The 16,637-nt window shown below is 34.6% G+C and overlaps 2 protein-coding genes and 1 non-coding gene across 3 annotated transcripts in view; 2 read left to right on the top strand and 1 right to left on the bottom strand.

Moving 5' to 3' along the window:
- The window catches only part of LOC112052135 (pre-piRNA 3'-exonuclease trimmer), a 494,504-nt gene that overhangs the window by 145,975 nt on the left and 331,892 nt on the right, over nt 1–16,637 (top strand). The gene's annotated exons all lie outside the window — the stretch shown is intronic.
- Nucleotides 9,893–15,764, bottom strand: LOC112051790 (troponin C, isoallergen Bla g 6.0101). Its single transcript, XM_024090582.2, has 6 exons — nt 15,633–15,764; nt 15,451–15,478; nt 12,950–13,093; nt 11,960–12,082; nt 10,972–11,103; nt 9,893–10,190 (listed from the first exon to the last, which is right to left on the bottom strand). Exons 1-6 carry the CDS (start codon nt 15,633–15,635, stop codon nt 10,162–10,164), a joined length of 459 nt encoding a protein of 152 aa, XP_023946350.1. The 5' UTR covers nt 15,636–15,764; the 3' UTR covers nt 9,893–10,161.
- On the top strand, nt 12,621–12,692 carry Trnah-gug (transfer RNA histidin (anticodon GUG)). Its single transcript has one exon. It is a non-coding gene; the product is annotated as a tRNA-His (tRNA).

A 16,637-nucleotide genomic window follows, 5' to 3' on the forward strand; every position in this document is an offset into this window, starting at 1 on the left:
TCTCGGGAAACCATGAATTTTTCGGGATAAAAAGTAGCATATGTGTTAATCCAGAGTAAAATCTACTTCCATTCCAGATTTGAGCTAAATCGCTTCATCCAAACATCCTTACAAACTTTCGCGTTTATAATATTAGTAGAACTAGATGACGCCGCGCGGTTTCACCCGCGGGGTGCTCGTTCCCGTAGGAATACGGAGATAATATGTAGCCTATAACCTTCCTCGATAAATAGGCTATCTAACACTGAAAAAAATTTTCAAATCGGACCAGTACTTCCTGAGATTAGCGCGTTCAATGAAACAATCTCTTTAGCTTTATAATATTAAGTATAGGTATATCCATATACGCATACATTTACTACCTGCGTTTTACGTCATTTAGACACAAAGGCCAACAAGCTAAGCCACATAGGTTGACAGGTTAACCGGGGTTTACGTGACGTCATATCCCGGGTTAGTCTCCAGGGTCGGTATTTGAAATAGGGACTTTTTTCTTGTAAGAATTTTCATATTGTTTTATTGGAGTTTACTCCATAAGAATCGCTTTTTCATAGATAACCCTCGGTATGAAAAAATATGGGTAGTTAAATTCGATGCACGAATGACAGTGTTACGTTTTTGAGCGCAACCTATACTGCGCACCTTTCACCGGCCTGCTAGTCCTCGGTTGCACACCTTACACTTTTCAGGCGTAAGTATTGAGACGTACATAGTGTATGCTGCGGGGCAACATACACCTATTTAGACACTCGATCTGAAAGAGTAAACTGCATTCGTGCGTCGGAGCTAACACATACATATTTTTTTTATTTTCATTATCTTTCGTTCTGTCTGCCTGTGTATGTGTCTATCTGTTTGTTTGTTCCGGTTAAACTCTGATATTGCTAAATCGACTTTTAATAGACTTCCACTGGCAAATGGCTGATGTATTTAGGAGTAACTTGTTCTACTTTTTATTTCGATATTCCTAAAAAATGAGATCCACGCGTAAAACCGCGGGGCACAGCTATTTTGAAATAAATTTACGGTATATCTTTAATCAAGCGTATTAATTACTTGAATCATTTAATAAATATTGTAAAATACAGTGAGCATATAAATTTGGAACAAAAACTGATTTCAGCATTAATTAAATGTAAGCGTTCGTCGCGGCCGAGCGATTAATGATCGTAATATGTCATTTCATGTCAACTGATGAAATATTTGCATGTAAAATACAGTTGGTAGTAACAATTCAGTTCTACAAAATGATTAATTTACAGTTTCGATTGAATAAATCGTATAATTATAAGCTTTCTGTTGTCATTACAAGCTATTTGTAAATATGTTTTCTATGCCAAAAATAAGTGATATAGGTATGGTATTGATGTATAGAGTTTAATTTTACTATTTTTAGTAATATAATTATAAAATGTTTACTTATAAAATTATTGTAAAGATGTAAATTTTAAATGATGAAATTGTCATTTGAATTAATTTATTAACACATACTTAATAAATAATTTGCATGCCAAATTGGCAAGATACATTTACCATACATCTACCGACCATATATATCTGTATATGTATCATGCATGTATCTGCAAATAAATAAATAAATTGATTGATGGATTGATAATCTATAACGACCATAAGTGATGTTAATGATAATAACCAGACTTCTTAACTTACGCATAACTGTTGGATCAAGGGTCGGATACAGAAGGCAGTGATTCTTGAAACGGCGCGCATTGTGAGGAGGTTCCTCACTCTGGAGCCCTGTCCTGGACACTCAAATGTGCGGGGGGGTTGAATTTCTTTTTATAAATTTTTAATAGTGTTTTGTATTGTGTTTTGTATTATATTTTGTATTTTATTAATATAATTAAAAATTAAAAAAAAGGACTAATAAATGAATGAGAAAAAAAAATAACGAGACTTGCTCTAAGCCCGCCAAACCAACAATGAGCAAAAGGTATACCTAATGCGGGATGTCACACAAGGTTAAAATTAAGTGCTGATGGAGATATAACTCCAAATCTTAAAATAACCCAGAATCGTAAAAGGAGTAAGACCTAGCCCTGTACGCCATTAAAATAGGCTGGTGATTAGAACAATGATGAGTTGAGAGCTTAGAAGTTTTACTTTTTAGTCATATTAAGGTGATAACCAGTCATGTTCAGTCCTATACTCTACTATTTAAAAGGATGTGGTGCTTATTCTGCTAAAAAGTTTATTTTTTTTAATAACTGTCTGATCCGGTATAGACATAGGCTAAGATAGAGAGAGGTAGAGACGAATTCCAAGTACACCACTGTCGAGTTACAAAAACACACAGAACACACAGTTACAGAATAGCGCTGCGCTACTGCGTGCATTATAATTAAGGTCACGCGAGCACGATTATTTTGCGTTTAAACACCTAAGCGGACATTGATAGCGGTATTGTAAGTAAATGTATGCAAAAATGATAATAAAGTTGGAAATTTGTCGATAAATAATATATTTCTTATTACGTGAACAGGATGCTTATTTTATTATATTTTTATAAAGTAGCAATTTTTATTATATAAGCTAGTTGCAATGACGTCTAACGGTTAGTGATGATGCACGTCGTCGTCGTCATCAACCCATATTCGGCTCACTGCTGAGCTCGAGTATCCTCTCATAATGAGAGGGGTTAGGTTAATAGTCCACCACGCTGGCCCACACGCAGAGAATTAAGAAAGTTCCTGAGTATGCCCCACTCTCCGAAATACGTATTTTAGAACAAGTAATTAATAAAATATCAGATGGATCTTATACTTTACCTATACTTACCTATACTTTAACGGTACAGTGCCAGGCGTCCCTCCTTATAGAAAACGAGGTATTGATCCATAGCTTAAGAAGCTTAGAACGTCTACGCTGGTTTAATCAGGGTTACCGTTAAGGGAGATAATCTTTGATTCTGTAGCGATCACTATCAGTTGTATGGAATATAATTAAGTTATAGGTAATATTTAATATAGTTAACTGCTGATGGACGTCTACTGCCCGACATAGGTCTCTTGCATGGACTTCTAAACAACACGGTCTTGAGCTGCCATTATCCAGCGGCTCCCTGCAACCCGCTTGATGCCCTCAGTCCACCTAGTGGGAGGTCAACCAACACTGCGCTTTCCGGTGCGGGGTCGCCATTCCAGGCACCCCAACGTCCATAGGCTCTTCAAACTATGCGCCCTGCCCATTGCCACTTCAGAATTGTGACTCGCTGTGCTATGTCAGTAACTTTGATACTTCTGCGGATCTCCTCATTTATGACCACGCAGATAAACTCCAAGTACAGCTCGCTCCATCTTTTTGAGCCTTTTTTAATGAAAATTTTTACTGATACTTAATTTCTTCCAACCCAGAACTTTGTGATCGGAAACCATCTAAACTAATAACTAGATCAATGAATAATAAGTAAAGAGTTAAAAACCGGTAGCAACTAGCACAGGAGATAGTAGGTTTAATTTATAGATAAGATTAGGTCAGTCGTTGATTGGCAAAATGTTCAGCTTCCTGACTCAGGATGCAATTTGGACTCACCGCATCAAACGGGCAACCAAAAATTACACCGTCGATGTGACCACAAATAGCCCTTAGCTTTCTAGTCAATTACAAAGCACTAATCTAAACTTTCCTTTTTAGTTTCCGACGCAGGTGCTCTAGGATTATGCAAACTGTTCGCTAAAAGTTTTATTTAAGTGCATAGCATGTGCATAGCATCGGAAACTCCACTTTATCCCTGATAAAACCTACTCAAAAATTGCTATATTCATAAAACAGTAATTTTGACTTTTCAGTATGTTGTTTGGGTCCATTAGTAGTGTAATTCAGTGCTCTTAAATACGTACAAGCTTCTGATAAAAAGATATATAGTTTTTCGTGTGTAAAAAAATTCCACTATTTTTTGAAAATTGGTATATAACAAAAGAATTTTTAAAAGTTAAGAAATGACGAAATTATATGGTAACAAACATTTAAAAAAAATAACATACGGGATGAATTGAAGACCTCCTCCTTTTTTTGAAGTCGGTTGGTCGAAAATGGGTCCAAACAACATACTTACTAAAAGTTAGAGAGAGATTAGATTACATCATGTTTTGTTGGTTTATTATCAAAATTGACTGGCCTAACAGATTTTGATAACTGTCTTCTTAGGAACAATGTATAAAGATAGAAAGTACTTAAGGAAAATCTTTTTTAAGACTGCAACAGTTTCAGCTGTACTTACCTTCTATTTTTTTATTTTTCCTTGATTTCAGTGATAGTCGGTCACATAACTTCAGAACGCAATGACCCTGTTTTAATGACCCTAACTTCTCGGTAAGTACAAAGTAACGCGAAAGTACACTTTAGGATCAATTAGCTACCTGTAACTTCTGTGCAGCCCGTTCACAAACATGACAAGTCCATTGTCACTGCAGAAGAAGAGCCTCCGTGGCGCAGTGGTATGCGCGGTGGATTTACAAGACCGATGTCTTGGTTCGATCCCCGGCTGGGCCAATTGAGGTTTTCTTAAATAGTTCAGGTCTTACATGTCAGTTACCACCCTACCGGCAAAGACGTACCGCCAAGCGATTTAGCGTTCCAGTACGATGTCGTGTAGAAACCGAAAGACATGTGGAATTTAATCCTATTCCTAAAAGGTTAGCCTACTTCCATCGTAGATTTCATCATCACTTACCATCAGGTGAGATTGTAGTGTAGCCAAGGGCTAACTTGTAATTAATATAAAAAAGAGACAAACTAGTTAACCTAATCTATACTAATATATTATAAAGAGGTAAAAGTTTTATAGGGGGTTAATATCTGTATCTACTGAACCTATTTTGAAAATTCTTTTACCACTAGAATGCCACGTTATTTGAAAGTGAAACGGTAACGGTTTTTCACAAATCCATAGGTAAAAAGCCTATAACTTGCTCAATGACCTCGTCTATCTTCCAGTGAAAGTCCCAGTATAATTGGTTCATCAGTTCCAAAGGTTATCCCGAACAAACAGCCAGACAGACCATAATTAGAAAGAAGAAGAAAGAAGAAAGAAAAAAAGCTTTATTAGACAATTATGCCACACAACACAAGTTGTTCTTTAACAATATCCTGCGATGTGTGGCACAACCCAGTAAAGGGATCCAACTCAGCATAATGCTACATACTCTTTAAATAAAAAGAGCATGCAGCGCTGGTTTTCAGTTGGAACCATTGACATGCAGCGCTGGTTTTCAGTTGGAACCATTGACATGCAGCGCTGGTTTTCAGATGCCCACAAGAATGACACAGACGGACTTAATTTCATTTATATTATGTAAGTTGATGACATTGATTTTAGATTTGTGAATAGAGCTGCGAATCGCGTTTAGGATTTCTCTGTTATAAGAAAATATATCTTTATGCGTCACGTATAGCATTCATGTTTCTCACACTGATGGGCAGGCTTAGTAATAAAAGATATATTGAAGATAACTTAGAAAAACTTGTTCTCACTGGCAAAGTGGAAGGGCAGAGACCTCGATGACGTAGCCCGATGCGTTGGTCAGGTCAAATCCGCAACACACTCTATACAAAAGTACACGAAGCTCTACAAGTCGTGAAAAACCGAGTCGCATGGCGTGACATCGTGCGGGAAAAAGTCGTGAATGTATGATAGGGGTCACGACCCTTAGTAATGAGGAAAACAACGCAGAGAGAGATGTAGAAAATAACAATTAACATCGTCACCAACTTCGTCAAAGAGAGCGTCAAGTTATACAAGTATCTCTATTTAAAAAAAATAAGCACTTGCAACACAAATAAAAAAAAACTTCTGCAGTCCCAGTTAAGGGTTACAAAATGTTATATTATACAAAAAATAATAATAGCAGTAAGACAAACGTGACCAACTACAATAGACCAGTTACAAAATAGATAACTAAGCGATTCCAGCAAAGATATTGCCAATAGGCTAAATTTCCAAGTGATAATGATTTTTTTATAATACTCACTACCTGGTTGAATTGGAATTAAAGCCTATTTTAAGATTTATAGATATCTACCTTATGTAATGTTTATATTCGTATAGATATTTACAATCATTGAAAAATGTTAGTGAAGAAGTAAAAGGAAATACCTGGTTATGTTTACTATATGCTTCCTCTTAAACGATTTTATAAGCTATCATAGCTTTTATTTAAAATACTTTAACTCTGACAGTATTTTTTTAACAAAATAAGAAATAATTGTACTTTTTAAAGTAACTCAAATTACTTTGGGCGCGGAAATTTTCAGCTTCTTAGGAATTAATGCAAGAGTGAATGTATTTTTCCTATATAATTAACACGAGCGTCAACAATAATTATCTTATCAAGTACCTTCGCGAAATATGTTTGGTGATAACAACCGGAATTCATGCCCTCATTTTTTTTATTTATAGCTTTAATGGAAAAGTACATATAATAAGAATATTTAGGAAAGAGCCGTGATAGCCCAGTCAATATAACCTCTGCCTTCGATTCCGGAGGATGTGGGTTCGAATCCGGTCCGGGCATGCACCTCCAACTTTTCAGTTGTATGGACTTGAAACAACACAACACTGAAATTAAATATCACGTGTCTCAAACGGTGAAGGAAAAATATCGTGAGGAAACCTGCATACCAGAGAATTTTCTTAATGCTCTGCTTGTGTGAAGTCTGCCAATCTGCATCGGGCCAGCGTGGTGGACTAATGGCCTAACCCCTCTTATTCTGGGAGGAGACTCGAAGTCAGCAGTGAGCCGAATATGGGTTGACAATGATGATGATCTAGGCTTTTGAGTCCTCCTACTTCATAAATTATTATTTCTGTCCTAGGTACTTGTTCTTTTTTTTGTTAATGTTTACAACTTTACAACTAAATAAACAAATAACCTTACTTCTTTCCCTTCCCAATCCAAATCATTTTTTGAATTTTCCCATAGTTTTTTAGTGTCAAATACGGAAATCTAATAAATACGTAGCTGTCTAACCTTTAAAATCAAAAAGTACAAAAACTGCTAACTTGCATAATTTCTTCGTAATTTTATCGAGAAGAAAAAAAACCGCCATGTTATGCCAAAAAGTGTAAGTCTAAACCCAAACAATGAGTTATGCAAGATGACAAAAGACTGGGCAGGTCAATGTTGCGGGGACTTTTTATTCAATACGATCCGACATGATACCACTACCATACATTTGAAGTACCTACTTGAACTTTTTCATTGGCTACTATGAAGCGCAAAGCTTTATACTTGATAAAGGTTAATTTATATAAACTAAATTATATGAAGAGGTAAAGTTTATGAAGTATTTTTTTTTCAGAAAGAAAAATCATTATGCATCTTAAACCGTATAGTGCCTGACTCCTCCCTGCCAAAAACAAGCCCCTCCGGGGCTCCGGACAACAAGGCATTGGTGTTCCTGCTATTTCGGTCAACCCCAACACCCCTGACTATATATATCACTGTGCTCTGTCTCTTTCGTTTTTCTCTTTGCATTTTAGTATTCCTTCCAAATAAAATCTTATAGCTTCCTTTTTTCCGTCTCCAACATTATGCTGCCTAGATTCCCAACTTTTATTGCAATCCCTACCTGTCGTATTACTTCTCTGTCTAGTTTAAAATTAGGGCAGTGGAATATCGTGTGTCCCACGCCATCTTCCTCTGAGCAGTACATGCATTCAGCGGTATTCCTTTTTTAATCTTTTAAGCTACTGCATAAAAACTCCGTGCCCTGTAAAACAATGTGTTTGTCCAGCGGCCACTTGTTGACTAGTCCCAATTCTGTTATTTCAGTAGTGTATTGCCCCTAGTCTTATTTATTTCCTATGGCAATTTTTGTTCATTCATCATCGTGAGCCTATAGGTGATTCTGATATGAGGTTTGCTCCTCCACAGCAAGTTTTTAGAGCCATTATTCTTTGGGCACTCAGCTCTGTCCTTTTATAAATTTCTTTATCTAATGCTGTTGCCCTTACTGGTGACATACGTTTGTGATGTTGTAGAGGATAATCTCTGGATCTACTTAACCAATTTTGAAAATTCTTATACTTATAGATAGCCATCTTATTTGTGAGTGTCATAGGATATCTTTTATCCCCGTATTGATGTCTGCTAGTGTTATAATATGTTTACAGCTTAGGAGTTTTAGCGTCACGCTGGCTCGTGCAAGTTACATCACTGTTCACAAGCTACATACCAGCTTGGAGACCAAATGGAAAAATAACAGTGTCGTTTTGCAATATCGAATCGGATGCTATAAAATACATTCGATGTTTTGGAAGAGATTCCGTAATAACTAAAGAACAAAAAAGCCTTTTAGAAAACAACTTTAAGCCTTTTGTGCAGTGATTCGCTCAGGTTTAAGATATGATTTCTATTTTATGATTGGATTTAAGACATAATTTCAAACAACCCGTATTATTTGTTTATACATCAATTATTTATTGCATATCGACATCTTGTAATTTTATTCTATCACCATAAGGCACACCGAACAGCGTGCATATTATATATGATAGCGGTGCACTTAATATCTCCGTCCTTACGTACTCAATCCATGTATATTGAATGCAAAACTTAAATTCTGTCTGTTAGCTATTACACCGGCAAAGACGTACCGCCAAGCGATATAGCATTCCGGTACGATGTCGTGTAGAAACCGAAAAGGGGTGTGGATTTTCATCCTCCTCCTAACAAGTTAGCCTGCTTCCATCTTAGACTGCATAATCACTTACCATCAGGTGAGATTGTAGTCAAGGGCTATCTTGTAATGAATAAAAAAAATAAACACCTAAACCGTTTCCCCGAATAAAATGTTATAACTTCCCATTTCTCCGTCTTTAGCATTATGCTGCTTAGATTCCCAACTTCTATTTGAATCCCAACCGGTCATATAACTTGTTCTCTCTCTCGTTAAAAATTGTCTGAAACAAAATGAATTGCACCTTGGACATAGGCTACTTTTATCCCGGAAAAATCTAAGGTTTCCGCGAGATTAGTGAAAAATTAACGGAGTTGCAGACGTCCGCTAGTATAATATAATAAGGATATGAAACGTTTTAGTTCTTCGGTCCTGATTTATTTAGATTAGTTGTTTCTAATTCTATTTCTTTTCAATAAAGTTTGTAATAAAAGTTGTTTTTTTATTTCATTAATAATGGATAGGTACACATAAATTTTCCGAACATCGTTAAAAACTTTATTTAGTCGTTACCAACTCGTTACTTCACTAATTGTATAACATTTCGATTGCGATAATGCTTTTACTTTTGTTGGCCGCTTTTACGACACGGTTACAATATCGAGATAAACTTTGTTATTTTATTATCAAGCCCATTAGGTTTCATTACGCCGTTCCATTTCTCTAATGGATAGTAATGTTTGTTTAAAAATATGTTAAAAACCTTGAATTTGGACTGCATCTAAAATATAATGAAATATTGAATCATCTGCTAATTGTGTTTTGTATCTTATTGTAATAAAAAACGTATTTTTTGGGATATTCATTGTGCCCAATGCCGAGGGACCACTTAGCTTTAAGGTTATAATTAATTTTCATAAAATGCGACCGAAAACTTAGCCTGTTACCCGTAAAGTTTACCTAAGCTTTAACAGTATTGTCCCGTTCTCTTGGAAACAAGGGGATAAATATGACTGTTAGTACATAACTACCAATATAATTAAAGAATTTATGAAAATCCTTTTAATAGTTAAGGTGGGAACTCGTAACAAATTAACAAACTCACGTTCGCATTTGCAGAATTGATAGAATATGAACTTTCAAGTGGAAATTTTAAAAATTTTAATATGACGTGGTCTAGCCAAATCTCACAAACTTTTACTTATGGGATTTATATTTAGTTGTAATATAGTATAAATATAAAAAACAGATATAGTTTAAATTTGTTTTATTATAATATTAAACAATAAAATATACAGTCTTAGTAGCTCCAATTATTTATTATTTGAAGCTCAGTTGAAGATCTTTTCTTTGTAAATGAACATTCTTTTAACAGAACATTAATTACATCCTTATTATTATAACAAAATAAACCTTAAAATTAAATAATTACCCCTTATGTAAATAAGTATATTTACAAAATGAGAAATTAATCTTAATAAATAGTATTTTGTTTACAACTAAGAAATGTGTAACCCTTTCTTACTCTCCAGTCATTACTTCAAGGAATTCTGAAAACAAAAACAGAAATTAAGTATAACCATTAATTAGGTCTTAGACGAATAACCTATAGACACGCAACACCTATATTTTTTTTATTATTCCAAACGTAAGCCACTTCACAGAAGTGGCTATGTGAGCTAAGAGGCTAATTTCACTCGCCGACATGCCGTACTTATCGTAGCGTAGCGATGCGTCAAGGGCTCCCATTTCGGGGCACATAAAACGGCTTACGAATCCTGCGTCTACACACTATATATGTGTTATAGATTAGCATTAGGTATTCTAAATTTAATTTACTGAACACCGTGGTTTAAGATATGTACGAGTAGACAGTAGGTTAGGTTCGTCTCATCTGTAAGATTTGCCAAATTAAGTAGCCAGCTTAGTAAGTTTCTTTTATTTTAGTGAGAAATTGATAAGTTAGTTAGCCTTAACTACTAAAGGCTAGTTTTAGTTTAGGTACCCTCATCTCCATCTACTTAACATCGATAACTTAAAAAACTGTGAAGTACGAAGTTTATTACTGTCACATACCTAATAATAATATACTACTAAATAACAATGACCGCAAGGGACGAAGAAAATCCGTCGTTTTGTGATGTTCTAGCCCCAGAAGGGGGAGAGTGCGATAATGATTGGGACAAGGACGAAGAATAAAAAAATTGTAGGGAGTCAAGAAAGTAGCCCCGGAACATGCGAATAGCAAGTTGGGAGGGCCATGGAAGGTGGTGGGTTGTCCATATTTTATAGGTATCTAGTAATAATAGTATCACAAAAATGTAAAGTTACCATCAAAGTCAACGGTCCCCGATCCGTCAGCGTCAATTTCCGTGATCATGGCTTCCAGATCCTCTTCCGATAGCGTGTTGTCTAATTCTTTGAAGATTTCTTTCAGTACGTCCGTTGTAATATAGCCGTTTCCTGAAAAACATAGCTTAGTTAGAATAAATTTTATGATCTTTTCTTAAACAAGCCATGAAAACCCTCAAACTTACAAGGACAAGGTTTATTCTACAGAGATTCCGCTGGCGGTTTCTTCGCGACATCGTACCGGAACGCAAAATTTGAAATAGGTATGTCTTTGCTAAACGTGAGCGTCTAATGGATATGACCTCTACCTTCGATTTGGAGACCGTAGGTTCAAATCCGGTCAGGAGCTTGTACCTCCAACTTTTCAGTTATGTGCATTTTATGAAATTAATTAAGAAGGAAAAATATCGTGAGCAAACCTGCATAACTGAGAATTTTCTTAATTGTCTGCGTGTGTTAAGTTTGTCAATCCGCATTAGCCCAGCGTGGTGGACTAAGGCCTAACCTCTCTCATTCTGAGAGGAGACTCGTGCCCAATAGTAAGCCGAATATGGCTTGTTAATGATGATGGCCGTCTTTGCTGGTAGAGTGGTAACTACTACTAACTATGACCGATGCGTAGCAGATCAGACTGAAGCCAATTTAGTCAATATAAAATTCTTAATTGAACTGCTCAGCTCAGTAGTGAGCCGAATATGGGTTGATAATAATGATGATGAAACTGAACTGAACTGGGAATCGAACCCAGCTCGTTTGACAACCACAGCACTAGCAGCTGCCCCAGAGAAGTATTTAAAAGTCGTCGTATGTTTTTAATATATGTTTTATAATGAAAACAATAGATAAAGTACTCTAAATTGTCGTAGAAAATCGTAGAAAACTGCACGGGTATTTACAAGTTTCCACAAAAGCCAGTAATGGACTATAGACGTTGTTGACATGATGAAACAAAAAAAATAAGTTATACCTTCTCTGTCATATAACCGGAAAGCCTCCCTTAGCTCTGCAAGCATTGCTTCAGCATCCACTTCTTCTGTCATGAACCTGGCAGCTAACGAGCAAAACTCTTTGAACGCCAGCGTCCCGGTATCTAGAAATAAAGGATTTTTCAAGAATATTTGCCATATCTTTTAAATATTACCAATATTCCCATTCTCCTCTAACTAGTCAGAAAAGACCGTGTCCATGAATTTTTTTATGTTGCAAAATAACCTTCTTTATGTTCCAGTAAAAGTCCTAATAAAACCGGTCTAGCCATTTCAGAGATTAGCCCGGACAAACAGATTTACAGTCACTTGTCACTTGAGAAAACACTGTTATTAAATAATAATCACAGACAGACACTTGAACTGTATTTATTAATCAATATTATGATTAACAAGTAACTTTAACAGATAATCTAAAGATTCCAAATAAAACCTCCAACTACTCAAAATATCAAGATTTTTGCCTACTGACTTCAGACGTTTAAATTTATTGAAACTGTGCATTTTTAAAGTTCGTGAAAATGCTTCAGCAAAAAATATGCAAATGTAAAAATTACTTCGAAATTGTAAGCGCGCGCAGATTGAAAATATTTCTGATGTGTAAGAACTGATAATTTCAACCATACGCTCAGTGCCTCTATAGCCGTGATCGTCTAGTGGTTAGGACCCTACGTTGTGGCCGTAGTAACCCAGGTTCGAATCCTGGTCACGGCAATGTACATAGCATTGTCGCGGTGAGGTCATCTTTTTTATTTTTCCTTATAATTTTTCCGAACTTCTAATAATATTAGCACACTTCGCACGTGCCAAATTAAACACGACTATATTTTTTGCCAACAACGCCATCTATATCTCTTTCCAGAAAACGTTAATTCAAAGGTTATTTGCACAGCGCCATCTATTGTAGCTTCACGCAAACACAACACATGTGGAGATTTGTAAAAAATATAACAATACCATTTTGTACTTACCATTTTCATCATATTCCTTAATAATTTCTGATAACGTATCATCATCGATTTCTTGGCCCAACATTTCTAAAATGGTCCCAATCATCTCTGTTCCAATGACACCCTTCTTTTCACGGTCAAAGGTATCGAAAGCTTTCTTTAGCACTGAAACAAAATGTTTTTTTTTTGTAAAAATAGAAGGAAATTTTATACTAATAGATATTTTTTTTATAAATGTATATTTTTAATTTCATAATTTTATTTTAAATTTAGATTTTTGGTGACTACTGTTAAGGTAAGGTTTATTTAAGATTTTAAGGCCTTGTTCGGACTACTTTAGCATTTAGTCGAGTAGCATACAAGACTACTTGTTATCACCCAAAAATCGTTTACAATCGACTAAAAAAAAAATAAGTAAAAATCTAAAGTAGTCCGAACTAGGCATAAGTAATTTTAATGTGTTTATAATAACTGTTATTCTTATTGAGTTATGTTATTTAAGGAAAAAATATGGTGATGCTTGTTTACAGTTGAGAAATTTGTTAATTAAATTGTCCGCCACGTCAAACGATTATAATCGAATATATTTATAGTTTATCACTCATACAATGGGTACTACAATGAAAACCATCTATACGAATACCTCTATCTATTTTAAGATCAATGTTAGAAATAAAATTCCATTTAATAATAACATCAAGTGCAGAAGTAGGTAATGAAATCGAAGACGCATTCGAAGCTGACTGCCAACTATGTTCCAACGGATGTAGATGTCTGGCACAATGTTGCGTTGAGCAATTATCTCATAGGCCATTGTTAATGAAGTTCTGAAATGGGAGTGTCAAATTCATTTCCCTTAATAGATTGCGGGCCCGATATCGCCAGACCTTCGTTATTTATATAAACTGTATTTTAGTCTGCTTATGTTATCTATATTACTCAGGCCATAATTACAAATTGATAAAAGCCTCATTTTTTAAAATTGGATTTCAACCATATATCATAAAAATTCTAAATTGTGGAGATTATATCTAAATCTAAACTGCTTACATTTTAAATAGTTACACTCAATAATTAAGCACCGAGCTTAATTTTTAAGTATATTTACTTAAAGCTTGGAAAATACTTAGGCTTTTCTACTTTTTTTGTTATCAGACTTGACCAAAATTGAGTCTGTAGTTTAGGTATTAAGGTGGAACATACTCAAATACAAACATGATACATAGACTTCTAAATTCATAACCCTGTACCCTGTCGCTGTAATGGGTGAAAAAGCGTTTGGAAATAAAATCCCTATAACTTCAGTTTCCATTGATGGTCTTAAAGTCTGTTGTGGCCAGACCTTCCTCATCTACATCTACACCAATGGATGGATGATTGAAAGAGGAAAGATTTGTATCTGTATATAACGAAAAATCTCAAAATCTCAATAGAAAGCTACGTTATCAGGAAGTAATTATACCCGTATTCCCATTGGAATGAGAACTATGCGGATGAAATTGAGAGGCTCTGATATTTTTTTATAAGCTGAAAATTAGTTAACTGTCGCTTATTCTCCTACGTTTATAGGTAAGTCGGTAGACTATGTTTATAGGACCGTGCTGGTTTTAGGAGATAACAGATATCAAGGGTCCAGACCATCAACCGTTGAAGTATAATGCGTTATGTTTTTTAAATATATACTTCGATAAAATAGCTATGAGAAATTAAGTCGCCAATCACTGAGCTTCGTGGCAAACCTTTGTAAATCATCATTAACTATCAGTGTATGAACTAACTAACTAACTATGAAGTGTCTAGGGATGAGTTGCCACGAGTTTCAGCCCTCATTCGCACGGGAATTTTTTTTTGGACGTTAAAAAAGCGCTCAAATACAACAAATATACATTCCCAAGAATATGTTCACACGACAGCGTTTTTAAAACACGACGCTTTTTTTTACATTTGCGATTTTGGGCGTTGGAATAGACCTTAGTTTAACTTCATACCATATTTGAACGCTTTATTAACATCCGTTAAAAAACTCTCGTGCGAATGAGGAGTGATCCCGTAGAATCTCGTATGTAACTGTAACTATCAAATATTTGAAATTTTGTTTGTTTTTAAATGTTATCTCATAATACTAAGAACTTGTATGAAGTATGGCAGATCCCACGTGACATGACGTTTTGGTTAGGTTTAACTTCATGTAAATTCCTAATTTATAGAAAATTCTCAAGTATATTATTTAAATTCATAAAATTCAAAGTATTAAAGATGAGGCTGGAACTCATCAGAAACAAAAAAAAAATAAAAAATCTAAACAAAGTATTTAACATATTACGTGGCAGGTACCGAAGACAAGTCAAACACTCTTAATTATTAGTATTTACGACAGTGCATTACATATTTTGAATTGTGATAACTTTATAGTAGTTTGAATTTTAATTATTCTATTATTTGATTTTTTATATATATTTTTTTACTGATATTTTCGTTATCTGCGGATTTAATTTAAGAGCCCCAAAACATTATTTACTTACTTTGAATCTGGCTTTGGTCAAGTTCATCCTGTAAATAAGCAAACGCAACCATAAAATAATTAAAAAATAAAAAAAATCCGACAAACATTTAGAAATAAATTAAACAAATGCAACCAAAAGTGGAATTATGTAACACTATTTTTTGTTTATTTTTTGAAATATGAATATGAAAGTTCACTGACCATATTGACGATAAATTTGGTGCTTCAAAAACGATAACACTAAATGACACTGGATTCACTACTAGATAGACTTCGCTTGATCTAGATCTCAAAACGCAGGCAGTTTATATATCTTTATTTCGATTGACGTTCCGGCTAGATGGAATATTTCAGAGGTGCTCAAACATTTTAGTTATTGCGAATTTTATGTGTTTAACTTAATAAAATCAAGTTGCTTAAAAATCACGTAAATATATATTCTATTTCGCACAGCATATGTGCTGTTTTGTAACTAGGAGATTATCAGAGTATTAAATTTAATTATTATAATTTCTTGAACAACTAATTAGAAATAAGTACCTAGAAGTAGGATTAGAAAAAATGTAGAAAATTATGATAACCAACTCGCCAACAGACCGTGTGTTGAGACACAATTCATTTATATACCTAAATAGTTATTCTTAAATCATTAAAATATTTATTCTTAATTAATTCACATAAATAAAAACATATAAAAACACACAGTTTTAAAAAAATTAAAACATCCTTTAGTCGGATGATAATTTTGAATTAATCATCGTTTCTGATTGATCTCGTGATATAGGATGCGTGAATAATTAAAATTATTATAAAATAATGAGGTCCTTTGAGACATTGGATTTTCTGAAGTCAACGATTTCAAATGTTAAATTAAATATTTGTATATAAAGTTGATATTTGTAAAAGAACACAGACGGGTCTTTCATCTTAGTTCAGCAGCATAAATGCTTTATGTTCTTTTTTCATTCAGACCGTGCAAGGCGAAGCGAGACGCTAGTTGCTTAAATGGTATAAGTATGTATTCTGTTCTGATAAGCTATAAATAGTTCCATAGTAAAGGGACCGAGCTCAACAACGAGAGGTCATGGATGCGACACCCGCTTCTATCCTTTTCAAAAAAAGGCCCTAAGCTCTGAAGCTCATAAAAAAGTTAGTCAAGAATTTTGTTGCCCCAAAAAAATTATAACCAGCAATAGATAATAAGCA

The sequence above is a fragment of the Bicyclus anynana genome, chromosome 5 (assembly GCF_947172395.1).
Source record: "Bicyclus anynana chromosome 5, ilBicAnyn1.1, whole genome shotgun sequence".
NCBI classification, from domain to species: Eukaryota; Metazoa; Arthropoda; class Insecta; order Lepidoptera; family Nymphalidae; genus Bicyclus; species Bicyclus anynana.